Here is a 23,804-nt window from a genome sequence, read left to right as displayed (position 1 = left end):
CTGGGAAGGGGCATGGCCACACAATAGTACCCCCAATTCAAATTATGCCACACAATAGTGCAACTTTATTCACATTATATCATGCGATGGTGTCCCTTATTCACGTTACATCACACTGTAGTACAACTTTACCTTATATACATTACTCCTGACATTATTCACATTATACCCTTAGAAATAAATCCTGAGAAAATTTTATATTTTAACCACCTCCATGGCCACACTGCAACCCAGCACAAAGCAGTGTGTGCTGGGCAGAGGAGAAGAACTGCAGCTGCTGCTGCCACTTAGGAAGAAGGGGCCCGGGGCCCCCACTGGGCCCTCCCATCAGACTTTGGCCTGGGTAATTTGTACCCCCTACCCCTTTCTCTCGGCACCCCTGATAATACCACACAGTAATGCCCCTTACACATGACACACATTATTAATGTCCTTATAACCATAATGCCCCTTACACATTATGCCAACCTTTATTAATGCCCTTCATACACATAATGACACACATAATGCCCCTTACACATATGTTGCACATTATTAATACCCTTATACACATGACACACATAATGCCTGTTACACATATGTCGCACATTATTAATGTATTTATACATGACACACATAATGCCTCTTACACTTATGCCGAACACTATTGCACAACCAACCCACCCGCAGACAGCACTCGCACAGCCGCTAACACTGTGATCTCTGCCTCTGCTTGGATACAGATGTTTCCTCATACATCTTGTCTTAATAAGGCCATGCAGCTCCTGGCCAGTTCTGCTAACGTTGGGTGCCCTTTATGACCAGCACACACAAGGAGCTTCCAATGATTAAAATTATATGCAGCATGCCTATATTCTGTGTGCGACTGTGGCTGTACCTGCATACGGAATGCTATGTTACAGTGATTTCTATGAATACACTATTTCAAATGCAGATACAGCCTCACTCACACACAGAATATAGGCATGCTGCATATCATTTTAATTAGCAGAAGCTGCTGATGCCCCTAGGCATTCCAAATGCCCTAGGCAATTGCCTAGTCTGCCTATGCCTAAGGCCGGCCCTGTATAGGGGCAATGGTGGTTTGCCCCCCCCCCCCCCCCCCCCCCAGGTAAAATCCACCACTGTAATGAAGCCAGATGTAGTATGTGAGACCGCTCTGGCTTCACTGTGACTGGCAGTGACTTCTGACTGGCCAGTCACCAAGGCAGTCCCATTGGGAGGTGTTCCCTCCCTCCAGGATGCCTTTCTGCGGGCTGCCGAGCAAAATCCACAACTGCGCATATGCAGTACTTACATAATTATTATTATTATTATTATTATTATTATTATTATTATTATTATTATTATTATCAGTTTCTTCTATAGTGCATACATAGTCCACAGTGATTTACAGAGAATACTTGAACATTCACATCAGTCCCTGCCCCAGTGGAGCTTACAATCTACAGGTATATTCCCTACAGTACACACAGACACAATCATTCCAGGGTTAATTTATTGTTAGAAGCCAAATAACCTACCAATATATTTTTGGGATTGTGGGAGGAAACCGGAGAACCCAGAGGAAACCCACGCAAGTATGGGGAGAAAATGCAAACTCTGCACAGTTAGGGCCATGGTGGGAATTGAACCCATGACCTCAGTGCTGTGAGACAGTAATGCTCACCATTACACCATCCGTACTGGGCATGCACCAGTCCCGGTGCCTGTCATCTGTATTATACAGGCGCTAAGTCCATGATTCCCTTCTATGGGCTGTTGCCAAAGCAGCTCATAGAAGCTGGCCACATGCGCAGTACAGATGTCTGTACTGCGCATGCGCCAGTCCTGGCGCCTGTCATCATAGCACATGCGCCGGGAACTCTGCAGGGTCCGGGAGGAGAGGCGGTGGCAACAGAGGGGTGTGTGTCCCTGCATCGCTGCAGCCAGAGGCAGCCCCCTCCTCCCTAAAGGTACGAGCGGACAATGCATCACTGGACAGTGGCCTCATTCATATTTTTACGCGTCGGACAATTTTCGCACAACAGAGTTCTTAGGGCATTTGGTCGACATGTATTTAGTTGACCTTTGCAAAAGGTCAACATGCATTAGGTAAAGTCGTGCCGAGCACAGAAGTAGCGGGGCAAGACCCCCGCCCCCCATCACACTCCTATTCTGTGAGACAGAGGGACAGGGGACATGCCCAGCAGCTAACACAACGCTGGCCATGCCTCCCACAATGGTGAAATGGGGGTGTGGCTTCATGGTTGCAGACATTTCCCAAGCCACACCCCCTTTTCATGAATGGACGCAGAAGTCCTGACTTACAACCTTACAATGTTGGGAGGGATGGTAAGTGGTGGCGCACACAGAACAGCCCCACACATTAGCGTTGCTATCTCTAATTAGGCTTTCGTCACACACATCATACTCCCTTGGAATGACTGGGTTCTGCTCCCGGCTGCCTGAAAGAGCATTCATGTCTCCTGGAGGATAAAGTGTTGACTTTCCGGGGGAAATTTACTAAAGGAAATGTGTAAAAAATAGGTGTAAAAATAGGTGTATTTGTATCCAGAAATAGACTTATTTTTGACATTTTCTATCCCAGAAATACGGCAATTCGTATTGATGTGCTATCAATACGAATTGCCATATTTTCGGGATAGAAAATGTCAAAAATAAGTGTATTTCTGGATACAAATACACCTATTTTTACACTTATTTTTTACACATTTCCTTTAGTAAATTTCCCCCTCCAAGTCTGGGCAGCCAATGATACACTTCAAAAAGAAGTATGTCATCATAGCCATTCCTCCGCAACACAATGCCAGTAATCTTGCCACTATAAAATGGGGTATGGGGCGTCAATGATGCCCCCTGGTGTTGGCCCCTTTGTCATGACATAACCACTGCTGTACTGACCTGCCCCCTCCCTTACCCAGAAAGATATCCGTATAACATTAGAACTGCACCCACAAAACACTCCACTACACAACCAACAACTGACCGTATCACAACTGACCATATCACAAAACACCTCCCAACGGAATTCCCTAGAGAGATTACATTCTCAAGTTCCAAGGGAGGTTGTCCGGTGAGTTGAACTTCATCCTTAAGCTGGCCATACATCTACAGATCGATTGTCCGATCTGGCTGGTTGGAACGAAAACCTGGTAATATCTGAATGACAGTTTTTGGCAGTTTTCGGGCATTTCAAAGCAAATGGTCAACTGTCATTTGCTCTCATCCATTACCAGGATTTTGTTCCAACCAGCCAGATCTGACAATCGATCTGTAGATGCATGGCCAGCTTTAGCCTCATTATCATTGCTCATCTTTCTCCGACACATTTTCCACGTGCAGCACGGATCCGGCCGGTGGCAATTAAATATGTGTCCCTTTTCATGTTCTCACGTGTCAATGTTTATTCGTTCATTGCTTAAATAGTCACCAGGCGTCTCATTTGTGATCAAGACAGCGTATTATCACAAACTCAACTATTATCTTCTATCTGTGCTCAATTCTCAGCAACACATCTGCCTATCATCCTCATTATCAGCAGCGGCAGGTTCACAGCGAGAGCACATACAGCTTGAAGATTTATGTGTTTGCTATTGATAGGTTGCATAGAGCAACATTGCTTTGATTATCCTGCTACCGCATATCCAGAGCTAAGCAACAACTATTTGTAGGTTTATATATATAGAAGAGGTCAAATGTTTTTTGGCGCATTCAACTACTGTATCTAGGCTGAAAAATTCAATTACAATAGTATAGTGCACAAACACTTATCAATACCTCAACCCCCTTGATACTTGCTTATTTAACTTGCTGTGAGTACCATTCAGCGTATCAGGGCTGCAATTTATTTATTTATTAACAGTTATATAGTGCACACATATTCCGCAGCTCTGTACAGAGAATAGTTGAATGTTCACATCAGTCCCTGCCATCGAGCTTACAATCTATATTCCCTACCACATGCACACGCACAAACATTCATTCTAGGGTTAATTTTGTTGGACGCCAATTCACGTACCAGTATATTTTTGGATTGTGGGAGGAAACCGGAGTAGCCAGAGGAAACCCACGCAAGTACGGGGAGAATATACAAACTCGGCACAGTTAGGGACATGGTGGTACTCGAACCCATGATCTTGGTGCTGTGAGGCAGTAATGCTAACCATTACACTGCCCATGCTACATATAAGGATTACGGTTCTCCCTGCTATCCCTACCACCTTGGGCGGATTGGCCATAAGCCTTACAGGGAAGACTCCCGGTAGGCCGATGCAGCCTTTCAGTCAGTGATTTTTTTTTTTTAAAGATGTGATCTGGCACAGAGTAGTGGCCCCGCCGTCAAGTGAATGGGACCCAAACAGGCCAACCACCCCAGGGCTGAAATACAGCTGAACTGAGCAGTATAACACTGAGAATGGCTGCGGGTTTCTATTGCGCACATGTGAACCATTGTTTGATGTGACGGGTAGTTACCCATAATCCGATGGTATACTTCTGATTGGCCATTTCTACTCACAGGTCACACTGTGGCAACACAACCAATAGGGGGGGAGGACGTCACAGAGGAATCCTGCACTCTTATTGGCTGAAACACTCACTACCCTGACCTAGGGAGTGCAAACCAAATGTATTATATACAGTATTAACAATGATGCACATCAGAGGAACTGTGTGTATTGGGGAAATTTACTAAAGTGGGAGTTCTATTTCACATGGGATGTTGCTACGGGCAACCAATCAGAATCTACTTCTCATTTATTTAGCACCTTCTAGAAGATAATAGATAGGATCTGATTGGTTGCCCATAACTTCCCCTCTAAAATAGAACTCCCATCTCAGTAAATCCCCCCATGACGTTACATAGTTGATGAGGTTGAAAAAAATCCACCAGTCCATTAAGTTCAACCTATATTGGATCTCCTGAAGCCCCTGTCTTATAAAAGGTACCATCAATCTTATTCAATCCAGAAATCCCTCATGACCCAAGATGGCCGTCCTATTTCTCTCTGGTCCACTACTATACGTTTTAATGAACATTTTAACACTGGATTCTCTTTTCCGCTAAAAATGTGTCTAATACTTTCTTAAACATATCAATTGCATCTGCGATCACAACCTTCCCTGGCAGAGTATTCCATTATCTTACCTGCCCTTACTGTACAGGAACCCTTCCATTGCTGGTAGTGAAACTTCCTCTCCTCTATCCTTTGGGGGGGGGGACTGCGTATCCTGTGTACAGTCCTTGGCATAAAAGGTTTCCCTGAAAGATCGCTACTGTATATTGAACCTTAATGTATTTGTATATATCATTAACCCCTCTTAGGGGGGTATTCAATGCTCCGCCGCTATTCCCGACGGGGGAAATAGCGGCGGGTCCCTAGTCAATGATGTCTTTACCAACAGCGTTGAAGAGGGTTCATGGCAGAACGAGCCCGATTTTAGAAGCTGTCGTGCCCGTTCTGCTGATAACGGCCGTGGATTGTCACGATCCCGGCTTCAGATCGACAATCCACGGCTGTTTACGCGGACACGCCCATTTTCCGCCTGTATTCTAGATGAGGCCATATCAACAATTTATATAGTAGCAAAAATACACCATCTTCCCTAGCCTCTATGCCCCTTTTTATGCATGCTAATACTTCATTCGCCCTTGCAGGTGCTGCTGCTTGACATTGAGCACTAAGACTAATGACACTGAGCACTCCCAAATTCTTCTCCATTATAGATTTAACCCCATTTAATTTGGAGATTGCATGCTTGTTTTTGGTCCCTAGGTGCGGGCCTACCCTCCGAGCATGCGTTCCCAGAGAAGGAGGAGAAAACGGCAGAGAAACAGTATTAGGGATCACTAATCACAAAATACAGGCATTAAAACAAGCAGTATCTTCTCTTCCCTATAAATGCACAGGAACAGAGAAGAACATACTGTACTGGTGCAGTTTTTGAAAGCACGTATTCCATTTGTACTACCAGCTTTTCTATATAGTGTTATCAATATTTTGCTTTACAGAAGATCCTGGTACCACATTATCATTTTAATAGTTAAAAGAACCAAGATACAAGTCCTATGTGCACCATAGTATTAACTTTTTCTCCTTAGAAAACTGTAGCTGTCAGGGTGTGGTATGACTTTCTGATAGTATGGATTCCGATGGTCATTAGTCCAACTCAGAATCCCAACTGAAAGGACTCTGACAGGGGGGCGCGTGATATGAAGCCCCTTGCTGTCTCCCCCTTTAATGCAAATGCACAGTTTTGCCTTAATGTTTACATTGCATTATGATAGAGGCTACCACTGGCATTTACACCACATACAGTAGTAATAGCGGTCAGGGCATCCATCACTGGGCGGACTGCATGGACTCCACACTAGTGTATAGTTACACACAATCGTCCATAATATTCCTGCATTACCTGTGTAATGTTTAGCCCCAATATGATATTACAACAGTAAGTAATATGGGTATTTTCTCTTATATTAAGTGATGATGAATACGTCCCACGATAACTTATTCAAAGTTCCTTGAAATAACATTTCTGGGTTTATTTTATCACAATCTGCATTTTTTTGTGTCTCTCTCAGCCCCATGATTTGTGACTATATACATCTAGGGGAAAGGACCGGAATGGGCATGTAAGCAGAGAAAGCGGGCGTACAGATGCAGCCAATGACATAAGGATGTGGTGTGGGCATGAAGTCACAAATTGCACTAAAGTCTCAACCTAATAGGAGCAAACAAGTTTTACTGGTAAGCAGGGGCGAATTTAGGGGTCAGGCCGCCCCTAGGCACAACATTTTTGTGCCCCTCCCCCTATTTTAATGTAATCATATTTGTATATACATTGTTATTTATATATTTCATAAAAATGTAACTGTAGCCCACCTTAATATTTTTTTAAGCACTGTGGACTGCTCACTGTACGGAGGACCCGGAGGGAGGGAGGCACTTATTAGTACAGTGATTAGCACAGTGTCTCCATCAGTCTCTCTCCGGCTCACACACTGTGACTGACTGCTCCTGAAGAAGCCGGAGGTTACATCCGGGGAAACGCGTTGAGCCTTGCCAAAAGACACCCCCATTGTGCTGCTGAGATTCGGTGCTTGATACCCCATATTCCCCTAAATGGGACGCATCCAAAATTTGGTCGCTTGAAAAAATCTGTTGCTGCTTAAAGGGACACAGCCATCTACCTTCTTACAAGTCCTTCTTGGAAAAACTGGAGTTCCAGCCTTTGGGATACCTGCATGATCCCTAATCCCAGTCTCCTAAGGACATCATCTTCTGAGGGGAGTGATATACCCCCGCCCGCCATAGGGCCTGATTCAGGACTGTGATCCCGACTCTGGTATACAAAAATCTTCCAGACCGACCAGGATGGTAATATAAAATTTACAGCACTTCATTGTTATTCTCAGATAGCACCTGCTAATTTGCTCTCAGTGAGACAATTCCTTCAACAAAAAGGACTCTCAGTTTTAAACGATATATATAGTGTGATTTTATTCATGTGTATGTTTTAATAAATTGTTTATATTTTTTTGAGAAACGTCTGATACAATTATTTGGAAACAGCCAGCGCAGGCACAAATTCTTCTTTTCTTACCTTGTACCTAGGGCCTGACCGCCCTGTGCCAGCCGCTGTTGATTTGCGCACCACACATTTTTTTCCATTTTGAGCGCAGGGAGGATCTGTGCGCCGTTCAGCTCAGCTGCTGGATACACAGCAGCCAATAGACTGTGTGTGTGTAGAGTAGCCAATGGGCGGGAGCCGGCAGCAGTGAGCCTGAGCCATTTCCGGACGCGCAGGGGGACCGTCGGACCCAGCCACTAAGTGGGGATGTAATGTGCATGGCAGAGTGGGTGGGCAGTGGCGGGTGATGAGCGGCGCTGCCGCCGACATATGATAGTTCATGTCTGCGGCGGCGGCGCTCGTCACTCGCCGCTGCCCACCCGCTGTGCCATTTAATAGAATAGACATTTGTTCCAAGAGAGGAGGAGAAGAAAGAAGTACTCTGGGTGGGCGCACCCTTATATCACAGACAGAGGGCTTGCTGGTATTGCTATTATCTAAAACATAGAATTTTTATTAGGGAAATTATTAAAACGGGGTTTTGGGTAGTATTTTTCCTTGTCTCAAAAAAAGCGCTCTGCAAAAATATATAGGTTGATAGTAAGGCTTTTAGCAGCCTGGCAGCTAGTTACACAAGTATCTGTAGCTCTTTGTGTAATTATTGTGATTCATTTAACAGAATGCCTGCCTGCCTGCCGCTCCCCTTAATTGGTGCCGCCCTGAGGCCGGTGCCTCACGGGCCTAGGCACAAATCCGGCCCTGCTGGTGAGGTCTGACTGATAGGTGTCCTGATTTGTATGCGATGGCGATGTTTATGCTACTGAGCAATTATTGGTAGGCCGCACACATGTGAGAAGAAGTGCATGTATAGTATGACATAGGGACAGGGGCGCCAACAGGTCTGCTGGGCCACAGTAAAATGGAGGGACGTGGCCTCAAGGCAGGGTGGCCTCCAGGCAGGGTCTCCGCAGCTCAGCACACAGCACTGAGCAGCGTATGCTGAGCTGGGGAGAGAAGCTATGCTGTGGCTGCAGCCGGTCATCTCTCTCTCCCCACTACCCGGTTCCCTGCAACGGTGGAGGGGGGCGTGGGAACCAGGCCCCTTCAGCAGACCCAGGCCTGGGTAAAAAGTATTCACTCCCCCTCCTCCTCGATGGCAATGCATATGGAAGGAGTGCCTCTATAGCAGTGACTTTTTTTTAACCTTCATCAACTCGCGGCACACCGAATAAGATTTTTAAATTGCCAAGGCACCCCATCAGTCCCCCCATAGAGAAAAACAAACACAAGGGGTCCGTGCGGGGGATGTGAAGTCAGCAGCGCAGCGACCCCGCTGCTGACTTCCCATCCTCCACAGGGACCCTGCTGCATCTCCAGCGCTGCACGGACCACGCTGTCTGGATCCCCGCACTGCCCAGGTACCAGGGGGGCAACCTGCCTCCGTCCAGGAGGGGTCAGTGGAACCTGCCTCTTGCCGGGGGGCGGGGGTTGGTTGTGGAACCTGCCTCCGTCCGAGGGGGGGGGGATCTTTTGTTTCCCAGGACCCCCACAGACCTTAATCCAGCCCTGAGTCTGTGCCAGGCTTATCTGCTTGCAGATGACAGGAGAGACCCTATGTATGTTTCTAGTGTGGAGTGTCCCAGGGTGGTGTAGAGTTAGCTATGCATCTGTCTCCAGCGGCACATTTGAGAACTGTTCACAGAACACTAGTGTGCCATGGCACAGTGGTTGAAAAACACTGCTGTAAAGAACGACATAAGGGGGGCTGTGTCTGCATATTATGGCATATGGAAGGAGTGTCTGTGTATTATGGCATAGGGAAAGTGCAGAGCCAACCCTAGGCATAGACATTATTGGCAAATACCTTGGTCATCTGGAATGCCTATGGCAGTGGTTCTCAAACTTGTTTGAATCAGTGCCTTATAGTCTCAGAATTGTATCCACGGCCCCCATATTCCAAAGTTTTTTTTATTGACAAATGAAAAAAAAAAGTTAAATAAATTGTACACACTGCCCGGCTGCTCACATAAAAAACAAACAAAAAAAACCCGACATGCAGCTGCCAGGCTGCAGCACCCCTGTGACATCGCTGCAGCACCCCAGGGAGCCGCGGCGCAGTTTGGGAACTACGGGTCTATGGCAATCCCTAAGCAGGAGTGTGTGGAGATGTCAGGAGGATGCAGCTGCACACAGCCCATGTTCAGCCTCACACACACAGGCAGCCAGGAAGAGAGTTTACTTTCACTTTCTGCCTGATGGGGCTGAGGCTGAGCACTGCAGAGGAAGCCAGGCAAAGCGCAGAGTTGTAGGGGCCCTGCCCCAGCACTGCAGATACACAGGGAGAAGGTAAGACCTTGGTGAGGCCCGGGACAGACATGCATATAAGAGTGGAAGCTCAAGGGCTGTGGACACTGCTATAGGAGGTAGATGCATATGGAAACTCAGGGGCTGAGGTCACTCACACTGCTATAGGAGACAGATGCATATGAGGAATGGAAGTGTGGAAGCTAATAATGCTGCTGTTGGGGGGGGGGGTGGGTGGTCAGTCAGGAGGCAGACGGTGGTGTTCCCGGACTAGATTTGAAATGTCAGGACTGACAGGCAGGACACCGGACAGGTAATTAAGCCTGGTGTCTGGAGTCCAGACGGTGGTGTTCCCGGACTAGATTTGAAATGGCAGGACTGACAGGCAGGTTCCGCGCTGTGGCTATCTCTCCCAGACATTGAAGTGACCCCCACCCTGCGCCCCTCAACTCTCCTGTACTGCCCCCCCCCCCCCCCCCTAAAAAAAAAAAAAATTTAAGAGAGGTGACAGGGAACGGGCAGTGTTTTTATTGCATTGTGATATATTTATCCATTTATTTTTATTATTAAAAGTTATTTGACAAAGTCAGCATTAATTCAGACCTACAGTATATGCACCTCGTTAAACTTAGCGCAGATCATTGGAGATAGCTTTTTACTTTTGGGTTCCTGCTTCTGCCTTTCAGAAAGTTGGGAGATATGTTTTGAGTACATAGAAACACCCCCTAGGTTTACAACCTTTGTGTTTGGAGATTCCCTGACAATGGTCCGTCCTTTAACCCACCCACTGCCGCCATCCGCCCCCCACAACGATCAGCCCAGATATTGTGTAACTCACCAAGGCCATTCGTTTCCAGGGTCTGTACAAATACATGCTTGTGCATTCGGCCTTGTCTGAATTAATTTAAATCACCCCCCATTATGTCATAGGGAAAGTGTGTCTGTTTTATGACATACCGGGTGACATTCTATGGGATGCGATTTCCGTTTTTTTGCGGTAATTAGACCACAAAATGGCGATATCGCATTTTCCCATTAAATCGTTAATTTAATGGGATGCGCTAAGGGACTGAAATCGCATATTATGTGCGTTAAGGTATGCTTATAAAAATTGCGAGATTAATTCGCATTTTTATCGCACCCAGATGTTTTCGTATAGAAAAGTATTTCTTATTATTTAATGCAATGCGCATTTGCACATCGCATTTTTTAGGTGCCTAATTATCGCACTTATTTCAGACCAGGGTCTGTTTGGCGAATTAGCCAGAACCCTGCACAGATCGCAATGTTCTGTGCAGGGTTCTGCTGTAAAAAATAAAATAAAGGGTTAAAATAAAAAAGAAAGTCGGCTCCTGATTGGCCAGAAATCATTCTGAATACAGACGCCGAGGAAGTAACATCTCAGCACATCTAGAGCAGAGATGTTTCCTCCTCGGCGTCTCTAGTTAGAATGATTTCTGGCCAATCAGGAGCCGACTTTCTCAGCTCCTGATTGGCCAAGAAATCATTCTGTGCAGAGACGCAGAGGAGGAAACATCTCAGCGCCTGTCAAAGTCCTGCGAGCCGGGTACCAGATGGGAGCAGCGCTGTCACCGGAGAGGATTCCGAGGTCGTCGCCGGGGACCAGGTGAGTTGGATTTGCTTCCTTAGGTACCCCTGGGGACTACCTCGGATCCCGGACCCCGGATTCTGCAGCCCAGGAGCCCCGGAACCCCAGGACCAGCCCCGGAACCAGGACCAAGGCCCCGGAACCGGACTCTTCTGCCCTAGAGCCCCGGAGGACGGACCCAGGATCCAGGGACCGACCTACGGGCTCAAGGTAGGTAAGTATCAGTGTGTGTGTGTTTTGTATGTATTAAACTTTTATTTTACAGTGTGTCAGTGTGATTTTGTTAACTATTTTTTGTACTGCTGAACTACAAGTGCCAGCGGGCCCTTTAATGCCCCGCATGCTAAGACTTGTGGTTCTCCAAGTCCCAGCATGCAGGGTAGGCTTGCTGGGACTCATAGTTCGCCAGTATAAAACAATAGTTTTACTTCTTTTTTTACACAAGCCATCAGCCCGATGCCCACCGCCCTGGGGCATCGGGGACAGCCCCGGACTATCAGCATGGGCTGATAAGTCCTGGAGGGGGGGGGACCCATTCATTGGGGGGGGTCCCCACTTCCCCAGGACCCCTGCCCATGCTGACCAGCCAGGGGGTTAATGCTTTGGCCGCGGGAGCTTATATAATAAGTTTCCCCCGGCTGTGGCATTACCCTGCTGGCTGGTTGTGTCCGGTGCTGGTTCTTAAAATACGGGGGACCCCTAGTCACTTTGTCCCCCGTATTTTGGGAACCAGCGCCGGAACTTGAGCCTGGTGCTGGTTTCATGAAATCAAGGGGACCCCTATTTGTCGGGGACCCTGATTTTATGTCACCAGCACCGGCTCAGTGAGCCCGGGGCTGGTTATACTCGGGCGGGGGACCCCGCGCTCGGTTTTTTTTTTAAACTTTGCGCTGTCCTGCAAATGTGCGATTTTCAGACATGAAAATCGCACATTTTCAGGACTAAATAGAGCGCACCACTTCCCCGAAAATCGCCCCTCTTCGCACTTTTCAGCCTCCAATGCGCATCACATTAAATATGCGCATTTTGACTGAAAAGTGCGATTTGTAAAAGTGCAATTTGCGGCGATGTGGTGCGCGAATAAAACATGTGCATTTAGCGCATCCCATAGAATCTCACCCACAGTATGAAAAGAGTGTCTGTATATTATGTTTTTTTTTTCTTTTATATACAGTACGGAGCAGCACGGACGGTGTAATCGTTAGCAGTACTGCCTCACAGCGCTGAGGTCATGGGTTACATTCCCACCATGGCCCTAACTGTGCGGAGTTTGTACATTGTCCCCGTGCTTGCGTGGGTTTCCTCCAGGTACTCCGGTTTTCTCCCACAATCCAAAAATATACTGGTAGGTTAAATGGCTCCTAACAAATTGAACCCTAGAATGTCTGTGTGTGCGTATACATGGTAGGGAATATAGATTATAAGCTCCACTGGGGCAGGGACTGATGTGAATGTTCAATACAGAGGGCCTTATTCTGGTCGATGCGTAAATTTCCGAATTCTTCCGGATTGCGTTTTTTAGCCGTCTGCGCATGCGTTGGCAACGCTATGCGCCTGTGCCACGCACGGTCTCCGTACTCGTTCTCACTAATACCATACAGAAATGTGCACCGCATTCACTCTGGAAATATGGGCATAATATGGGTGTCATTCGGAAATACACAGGGGCGTAGTTTCAAAGTGGGCTAAACTGGGCATATTTCTGGGCATACACATGGGCGTACACGAAGGAGTGCACTAATTCTGGTAGGCGTGCATTCGGACAGAACACCGACTGCAAACGAACCAACAGGCAGGAAATATGCGGTCTTCATAAGCAAGTTTCACTTTGCGGACACCACTCGGTCATGCGCTAGGCATTCGGATCGCCCAATTAGTACAGCCGCACCTGAACCACTGTCAGCTGAACACAATACAATCCACTCCTCTACTCATTAATTACACTCTTTTCATTGCTTCAATTGGAACCATTGCAGCCTAAATGGACCATTACTAAACACACAAATATATGCTGAAAGCACGGCTGCATTTTTTACACACATTTACACTGCATGAAAAATAATTGATGACCAATAAAACAATCCCTTTTTAATGAGGTAGCCTAATTGCATAAGTGTGTCATGTGTGTGATGTATGAGTTCCGATGATAGTAGTATGTTTTGCAGAAAAATACACCGCATTGGTGCGTACGGGTAGCTTCCCGCCCGTTCTGACGCTGTAAGACCGTGCAGAATATGTGTGTGTTTCCACCGCACACGCAAGGTTTGGATGTAGTCGATAAACACGCCCTCTTCTTAAAGTGTAAGTCCGTCCGAATGCGGAGGACCTGTGGGCGTTTCTTCTTACAATGTCCGCACAGCGTGGCGTGCGGTCCGCTCCGAAAGAATTCGGAAATTTACGCACCAACCAGAATAACCTCCAGTATGTGGAATATGTATGCGCTATATAAGAAACAAGAAAGAAAGAAAGAAAGAATACAATACAATACAATCATGTTATATTCCTAACACTTGATCTATTCCGTCAGTGTTGAATGAGGACACTGTTCTCACATTCAGCATTGGAATCCTGGTCCTAGTATTGGGTACATACAGTAATTGATTGATGGAGAGTCCTCACCTTGTATCTGCATCCTTGTTTGTCATTTACAGAACATAATGGAAATCCTAAGAACCAGATGAGGAGCTGAGAGTTCGCTTGCCCAGGAAGCAGATCTAAATCTATTTACAGAATCATTTGAGGACAGTGATTGAGGTTTGAAACGGAAAGAAGTGTACAATAAACGTCTGCACATACTGTACATAGAGGCTGAGGCCCGTTCACCGTACATGGGGCCTTATTCCGGATTAGGAAACTCGCAAAACTGCAACTTTCAGTGGTAGGCTAAGGGAAGGGGTGGAGCACAGGGCAAAGCTACCCCACACGCCGGGTCCCTCCCCATGATATGCCTGCCAAAGTTAGTGGGCACATCACTATTGTGAAAAAATTTGCTATAAACCGAAGTGCTCGCACATCATTAAGAAGTCACATAACGTATGTCCATACGATCCCCCTTGAGCCCCCCTGGGACCTACCCATGCGGCAGGATCACATGCATTATATCGCTTGCGGTCCTTTTGCATGTGATTTATCTCATGCGACCCTGTTCCCCGCTGCCGGGAGGGGGTCTGAGGTCCGACCTCTGATCCGATGCGTGCGGGAACACGCATTGGATCTGACGGTATTCGATTTTGGATGATTTCATCCAATTTCTTGGCCGGATCCGTCTTTATCGGGTAAAAACGTCCCAAATGGTGTATGGGGGTCTTAAGACTAAATTTTAAGCCATATACATTACCAAGGGACCTATTTGGCACGTTGAGAAAGGGACGTTTTACTGGTGTTGTCACCAGGGAAAAGGCTTTATCATGTTTATTGATACATTTATTAACAGTTATTAGACATTTAAGAAATCAGTTAGCACTGCTTAGAACTCTATGGGGATGGAGAGAACTCATCTGCCGCTTGCCCTACTTCCGGCTTCACTGGTTTGGGGGGTCAGGGGTGTTTTTTTATTAAAGAGGCCAATCCCGGGATCCCTAGAATCCCGTGATTGAGCATTTTTCATTCACAGTATTCAAAAAATGCCCCGGGATTGGAATCCCTACTGATAACCCTAATGCTGCAATACTTTTGATGTTGCATTTTCATTTTGTCTAAGAATGAGTTACTTTTATCTCAGTTTTATTTGCAGCATTGGAGCAGTTTTATTCAATACGGTGCGCAGTGAATAGCGCCGGGAGGAAAAAAACTAGGCTAACGGCACTTAGAAAAGGGCGGTACTCGCTACTAAACATGCAGGAGTACCGTTATTCTCCAATTTAGCAGCGCGCTGATTAGAATAGCCCTCTCTCGGCGGTATTCACTGCGCACCATAATGAATAGTCCCCTGTATCAATTTCTATAACAATATAGGGCTTCATTCACAGCTGCAAACACTTCAGCCACATTGTGGGTCTGATTCTGATTTGGAAGTAAAGCAAAAATCAGGAGCAAACCATCCTGAAATGGAAGGGGATCAAATCTCTCTCTCGCTATATAGATTTGAGGTGAAGTACCGCCAGTGACCACTAGAGGCCACTTGAGGGACGAAATTACTCCTTAACAGAAAGTGAAAGCAAAATAATCAGTTTCAATCTTTCTGCATATGGATAGGGATGGCCATGGATAACATCAATAGTTTTAGCTATTGGTTACCAATTATTTTTGAATAAACGGCCTGTGAGCCAATCAAAATGTGGGGGCAGGACTTCTGGGTGTCGGGGGTGGAGCTATGCTCCATCTGGTTCTCCCACATCAATGGCAACAGTCTTCAACATCGGCCATTAACCATCAATGATTTCAAATCATCGATGGTCGATGGCCATCTCTAGATATGGAGAGAGGGATCTGTGAAGACAGAGATTGGCGGTAGGAGCAGATAAGGACTAAGCTGCTTTTCCCTAGTACATTTATGTTTTTTTCTGTGCATGGTAAATACTGGCTGCTTCTATATTTAGCCCACAGATGTTAAACAGCTTTATTTTTACACTGCAGGTTAGATTAGTTTGTACACACATCACCCATATCTAACTCTCTGTGCACGTTACATCTGCCCACCAGCAGTGTACATGGTTTTGCCCAGTTGCACAGTTACTTGCTTTTACATTTTTTTGTTAACTTCCCAATACCAGAATTAGATCTGGGTGAGTTATTTTGTTTCTGTGCAGGGTAAATACTGGCTGCTTTATTTCTACACTGCAATATAGATCTCACTTTGAAGTAAAACCCCACCCAAATCGAATTCTCTCTGCACAAGTAACATCTGCCCCACCTGCAGTGCACATAGTTTTGTCCATCTAAGAAGGAATTTGCCAGAAGGAGTGACTCAGAATATTCCCCTATGTGTGAGAGCCCACCCAGGAATGTACTGTATGCCAACTCCAGGTGAGCTGTTTGCTGCTCTGATTATATTGTATTATTTCATTTTTGGAACTCCCATGGGAAATCTAGACCGCAATAACTCATTGCCAGTATACAGGAATTCTAATATTTAGCAGTCCTCAACCACCTAGCAGGCATGTCCAAACTATGGCCCTCCAGCTGTTGTGAAACTACAAGTCCCATCATGCCTTGCCACCGTTTTGCTAATAGAGAATGCTAAAACTATGGCAAGGCATGCTGGGATGTGTAGTTTCACAACAGATGCAGGACCTTGCATCTCTGAAGTCTTAAATTCTTTACCTACTGTACCTATTTATTTTGACAGTGATTTACCTTACCAGTCACACAGATGTGTTATGACACACTGTGGCTTCAGTTCCTGCCATACAGCCCCCCTTTAATCACAAGTTTCGGACGACTTGTTCCTGCTGAGGGTCTTAAACATCCTAGCACCTCATGTGTGTGTACCTCTAGCATGTTAAACCTTAACTTAACTTATCTTAACAATCAAACCTGAAATAAAGACTCGGAGACATAGGTTTGGCAGAAATTGTTAGCTGATTTATTATTTGAATTTTTAAGCTGGTTTTTGATTTGATTAAACTAATTTAAATAAATGTTGGCCAAGAAAGAACGGCTACTAAACTAAACTCCACCCCCAAACTCAGCATACGTAATCAAACTACCCTACCAAGCGGTATCCACTCAACCTTCTACATTGACTACCACCCAGCCAGGTGGTCTCGCTGCCCCCGAGCGGGAGATCGAGCGAAAGGCCTAAGTCAATGAATAGGCGAGTGCACCGAAAACAATCTATATACGTTGCATAAACGGGTAATGAAGGCTAATAAACTATTAACCTGCCGTTCTTTCCCGCCTATCAGCCAATGCGATTAAAACACCCCGAAAACCCCCCCCCCCCCATTTCAAACCGATTATCACAGGGAAGGGAGGGTGGGAAAATCTCAGCAGGAAAGAGAGGAAGATTCCTCCCTTTCCTGACCCCATATTCATCTAGCTCTGCCATTCCCAAGCACCTTATTGGATCCCCGAGTCACATGCTCCCTAATGGTCACACACACAGCCTGGGATGTTTAACCCATTCCATGCCTAGTGCTGGCATAACATTAATCTTTTAACTCAAAATGTGTGTTTTATCCGCACAAAACAATACAACCGGGAACAACAAAAAGACTTTGCTGGGTTGTACTGATCAGCTGGATGTGCGACATTTTTACACTTGTGTGCACATTAGTCTAACTCTGTATACAAAGTGCTACAGTGTACAGGACAAAAAAGCTGTAAAAACTCGACCTTCCCATTGTCAACCTAATGCTTCTGTCGACGTTTTGGCTGTTGACCTTTCCATTCTCAACTTCATGCTTGTGTTGACCTTTTGACTGTAGACCTTTCCATACTTGTGTCGACCTTCTGACCCTGTTGACATAAGCAACATCGACCCGATTCTTGTATCGACCTTTAGTGGTCGACCTAATGTATATTAACTTTCATTGCGTTAACCCTATGATCCATACCCCCAACAATATGGTGGAGCAATAACCCAGATGATTTACCATAGACACACGCGGGTGCGGAGAATATGTTCTCTGCAGATATTTCATGGTGGGTAGCTTTTTGGGGCGATTTTACACGGGATTTGTGTTAGGCAAATGATGGACTATGGACCTTATTCTGGTTTACCCGCACAGCTGCGAATGCTCTGCGCGTGGATCAAATGCCTCCTGCAAGAGCAAGAATGTCATAGAAGGCAACGGGTATGGGTCATACGGCCAACACATGAACTAGGTCAACATGGCTTCCCATTGGCAAGCATTAGGTTGACAATGGAAAGGTCAACAGTCAAAAGGTTGAATTGCGCTCGGCACAATATTATATTCCATCCCCTAGTGGATGGTAGGGTATGAAATACCACCTGTCGGCACAGTTCGGCAAAAAAAACGTGTAAAACTCATGTCAACTTTTTGACTATCGGCCTTCCCATTGTCGACCTAATGCTTGTGTCGACCGCCCGACCCTGTCGACCTTAGCTATGTCAACCTATTTCATGTGTCGACCTAAGCCCTGTTTGCCTTTTAATGCATCAGAGTATTGACCTAGCGAACGTATCCCGAAGATGACCATGTATTGTGGTTCTTTGCATGAAAATTACATTTTAATAGAACCTTGACAGATTGCAATAAGTATTTTTACCGTATTGATAATCCTAAACCTAACCCACACCTCCCACCGCCTAACCTTACCCATTCCCTTCCCCTAATGCCAACCCCGCTACCTACCTCCGGGATCTGTTGGGATTCTGAACATTGGAATTGTAATGTTGGTCTTCTTACCATGGGCGTAACTAGATATTCGTAGGCCCCATAGCAAAAGTTTGTAGGGGCCCCCTATTTAGCGACTGATGGTGATAAATGTATGTAAAACATATTATTTAGACAGCAAAGAGGGGCCCCCTTCAGCTCTGGGCCCCATAGCAGCTGCACCCCTTGCACCTATGGAAGTTATGCCATTGCTTCTTACTTTCAGGAACCTGACTGTTAGGATTTTGACTGCATCCCTTAAAAAATATTAAACTAATAAATATGAAACCAGTAAGGTGGAGAATCTTACGAGACAAAACCAATGCCGTGCAAAGGGGGCATAATATTCCCACTGCCAAATCTTGTGATTATTTTTGTTCATATCTATTATTGCATGTGATACAGTAGCACATTTGGATAAAGCTGTACTACAGCCTGACACCTATTGGCCGTGAGTGGTACTGCAAGTGTACTCATCTGTGTGTTGTCGGTGTATTTTGATTTGTGTAGGCAAGTTTACAATTATTGTATTTTTTATTATTTGTTGTATTTGGAAAGGTCCTGATGGAAAATCACTAGTATGACTAATAAACAACCATTGTGTTTTCCATTCAGTATAAAATGCCTTCCAACTATTTCATTGATTTATGATATTTTATCTTTAAAGCACACCTGGACCAGCCCTGCTCTACTTCTCCTGGAGCACCAGATTAGAGACTAGTAGTTCACCCTCCCAGAGGGAGGGGGGGGAGTTGTGCACAGGGAACCTTATTTATTATTTATTTATTAACAGTTTCTTATATAGCGCACACATATTCTGCAGCGCTTTACAGAGTATAGTTGAACATTCACATCAGTCCCTGCCCCAGTGGAGCTTACAGTCTATATTCCCTACCACATGTACATGCACACAGACATTCTAGGGTTAATTTGTTGGAAGCCAGTACGGGGAGAATATACAAACTCCGCACAGTTAGGGCCATGGTGGGTACCTTTCATATCATTTAATATTTATCTGCATGCGCTCTTGCAACCTCACTGGATAGAAAAATAACAAGGACCCAATTAACTGTTTGTGTTTTTTTACTACAAAACTTATTCTAGGCCCTTGATGGATTGTAACCCCCCCCACACACACACACACGGTAAACATTTATCATGGCATTTAGTTATTTTCACTAATGTTTTAAGGCCCCCTTACACTTGGCCAACAAGTTGACTCGAGATTTATCCTATGTGCAGGAGGATCAATCTCTTGCAATCTCTTGGTTATACCCAATGGCACGGGATTGTGCATTGTGTCCTACACATCAGGCACATCAGATCTTGTCAGATAAATTAACGCAATCTACCTGAATTGGGTCAAATCTGACAAAATCTCACAAGTGTAAAGGGCCCTTTATGCTCGGAGACTCGGGGGGTTTATTTACTAAGTTGAGAGTTCTATGTAAGATGGAATGTTGCCCATGTCATCTACTTTTTTATTTAGCACCTTGTACAAGATAACAGATAGCATCTGATTGGTTGTTATTCTTCAATAGAACGCCCACCTTTTTCAATGTACCCAATGGTAGAGAAGCTGAAAACCATTCATGGTATTTATTATTTTATAACAAGCGCTTTATACCCAAATAAGGTCTTTGAGTCAATTTGACGGTACGTGTGTTTTCTACAGATCACTCTGTTTTGAGAAGAAGTCACTATTTATATTTATATCAGTAGGAGGTGCCTCTTGCCTTTATTTTGATATATATTATATATATATATATATATATATATATATATATATATATATATATTTATTCTAGGATAGAGCTTCTAGGTACATCCACATCAATTCCACAATGTAGCTCAGCACACTGTATCCTGCACCTATACCTGTGATCCCATTCCCACCAACTCTGCCAATTACTCTACAGCCAACACACAGAGAGCTTGTATCATTCTGAGAGATAACTGGGACACTCATATGAGCTGACTGTGTGCCAGATGTACTAAGCTTCAAAAGTGATAAAATGGAGAGTGATAAACAGCCAGCCAATCAGATCCTAACTGACATGTCACAGACTGTGTTTGAAAAATGTCAGGCAGGAGCTGATTGGCTGGTTGTTTATCACTCTCCATTTTATCACTTTTGAAGCTTAGTACATCTGGCCCTTTGTGTCATACAAACCACCCACTGCTTCCCTTTGGGTGCCAAATGCTATAGGAACCTATTATCTGTAAATGGATTATAGTTCGTTACTCAGCAATCTGTAGGATAAAGGTAATAGACCACTTGTAGTTTTTGATAGGGACCCAGCCTTCTACATTGTACTGTATCAGTATATATTTTACCAGGCAATGCAGAGTTTTGCCAATGATAAATGATACTGTTCTATACGGTACTACCGCTGTGGGGATGCCTCCCTTCTGTTTATGTACTTAAGAGATAAAGGTAAAGTAACCTCTATTACAAAAACAGTTGCACCATTGGCTTTAAAGATTAACGTATAAATAAATGATACATCTTTGTGTGTATATCATTAACTTATGTTGCTCAGGGGTAAATTACTGACACGAAATGTAACAAAGTGCTTAATAAATAATGATCAGATTTTGAATCGAGTTTTAGGCGTTCTTTGAAAAGCTGAATTACTAGACCTGCAAAACCCTCCTCAAATCACCACTTTTGGCATATGAAACTACGGCTCATGGAATAAAAACAGTGAATATTCTGCAACGTATAGGTGCAAGCAAACACAGCAGCGACTGAGACAGCTCTCTGGCAACAGGGAGATACTTTATTCTGCCTTGAGTCACATTACTTACAGTCTGATGCTGCCAGTATCATTCCAAAATGTGCTTATTGTACCTTGGGATATCACGCTCTTATTTCATCTACTGGAGGATGATAGTCTACCATAGCAATTGATTTTTGGGTCAGTTATTTGGGTTCGCCTGAATATTACGTTAGATAAAAACTGCTCCCAATACATTTTATCAAGTTATCGACAATGGGATACGAGAACAGTTGTTTGTTTTGGTTTGGTTATCTGAGATGTAAGCAAATATAGCCAAGACGCAAATATGGTCAATGTTCAAATAATAGGTAGAAGAAAAACCACAATGATTATAAATATGAATGAAGCATACAATAAGTCAGATCTGCAATTCATACTGAAGTCTTCTTATCCATATTAACCAAAGTCTTCTTAACCATAACCATATTAAACTCATATTAAACTCTACGTACATCTCATAATTTATTTTAGCCTGTAATATATATATATATATATATATATATATATATATATATATATATATATATATATATATATATATATATATATATACACATACACCTATCTCTCTCCCTCTCTGTGTATGAAAGTATATTAGGTACAATAACACATAAAGTTTTGAGACTCCTTTAATCCAAATATGACCTGTATTCATTCCTTAGTTTTTGCCTGTCAATCAAGCAGAAATATTAGGCTTCAATTTCCAATGGGATCACCCGCTTAGTCTAAACAATAGATTTAAAAAATATAGAACGCAAAGTTTTAACCGTAATCAGAATCATATTAAAAATAATTATAAATACAAAGAAAACAAACCTATGTAGAGATTATGGTTTGCATTAAGTGCATGGATGGATTATTTGGGCATGGGAACCTCTAGTGGTTGTTTTGCAGTATGTCACCATGAAAGCTTTAGGGGAAATCTCAGTTAACACTTCAGAGCATAAAAAAAGGGAAGCCTGTCTTGGAATACAGAAATTTTTACTGCACAGCAACTTTTTTACATTTTATATTACATCTTCGCCACGGTTTAAGCAGTAAAATAAACTGAAGAGGAAATTATTGTCGTCATGTACATTTTATTGCATAGAAATGAATGTGCGCTGTGTATTCACTTTGATTAAATACTTTAATATTGTTACCACTTATTGTACACACCAGGAAATGTTTTTTTTTTTTTAATGAAACCAATCAGCAGCAGCATTCTTCAAGGCAGGATTTGGTAATACTATGGGGACGGCAACCTGCGAATCCTGCTTTTATTTAATTATGGAAGGTTTAACGACTGGAAGTCATACAAGCTAATATTACTTAACTTAGAAAAACATTTAGGTTTTATCTGAGATGAATGCAAATGACATGGAATAGATGACATTACCGTGGTATCATTTCTGTTGCAATTATAGAAAAAAAGTTAGATTTGTGGAAGATTTTCAGTTGCATATTATGATGATAAACAACATATTTGTCTGCTGCATTTAAAATGCAAATATAATATAGAAATAAATTAACATCCTTTTAATTGTTTTTCTCTCTGCAAAAACATGCACATTCAGACTAAGGGGATTTACCTGCCCGTTTGCCAAAGGAAATTGGTGCACAGCAGGATCTGGTGCAGTGGGCACAGACATCAAAGGTAGGAAGGGGTCACAAGGGACTTGCCAGGCAGGTACCCCCTGCAGCAAAGGAGACGGGTGAGGGCAGGACACAATAAATGGTGGGGGCACCGCACCTATCCGAAAGACCCCAGGCGCATCCGGGATCATACAAATCCAGGGAGCTGGTTCAGCATTCAGCGGCCAGAGAAAGGGCTGTCGCTTGATTCTTGAAATGGGGAGCATCCTACATCTTATACATCCAACTGCACATAGACTTTGCCTCCGACAGAACAGAGCTGGGCAAAATATGCCACCAGGCTTCCCTTTATCTTGCAGCAAAAGTCTCCAGTAGGGTTTGTGCTTCTAACATCCAAACAGCAGTGAGAGCAGGAGTCCTGCATGCCTCTCTGCTGTACAGAGAAGTGTGGAATAAGACTTCACTGCTCAGAAGCCAGGCAGGCAATCTCCTCCCTCCCCATCTCACTTAGCAATCCTCACCCCCCTCCCTGCTACCCGGCAAGCACATCATACCTACTGATGTGACTCTCTGCTGTCACTTGACGTGTGTGTGTGTATATATATATATATATATATATATATATATATATATATATATATATATTATTGCGTTTTTATTTATGTACGTCTTTCATTC

At 44.3% G+C, this 23,804-nt stretch overlaps 1 protein-coding gene across 2 annotated transcripts in view; it reads right to left on the bottom strand.

Annotated features, from left to right (window-relative positions):
- The window catches only part of TCERG1L (transcription elongation regulator 1 like), a 233,801-nt gene extending 210,199 nt beyond the window's left edge, over positions 1–23,602 (bottom strand). The window contains exon 1 of one of the 2 annotated variants that reach the window (XM_083149469.1): positions 23,123–23,602. In XM_083149469.1, the coding sequence (XP_083005595.1) occupies positions 23,123–23,392 (270 nt within the window). In that variant the 5' untranslated portion in view covers positions 23,393–23,602. The remainder of the gene's footprint in view (positions 1–23,122) is intronic. The other variant, XM_083149468.1, reaches the window with a different exon arrangement.
- Positions 23,603–23,804: the final 202 nt, after the last annotated feature.

Source organism: Crinia signifera, chromosome 6, assembly GCF_055691185.1.
Source record: "Crinia signifera chromosome 6, ASM5569118v1, whole genome shotgun sequence".
Classification (NCBI taxonomy): Eukaryota; Metazoa; Chordata; class Amphibia; order Anura; family Myobatrachidae; genus Crinia; species Crinia signifera.
Note: the sequence above shows the minus strand (reverse complement) of the source record. Positions and strands in the feature narration are given on the sequence as shown.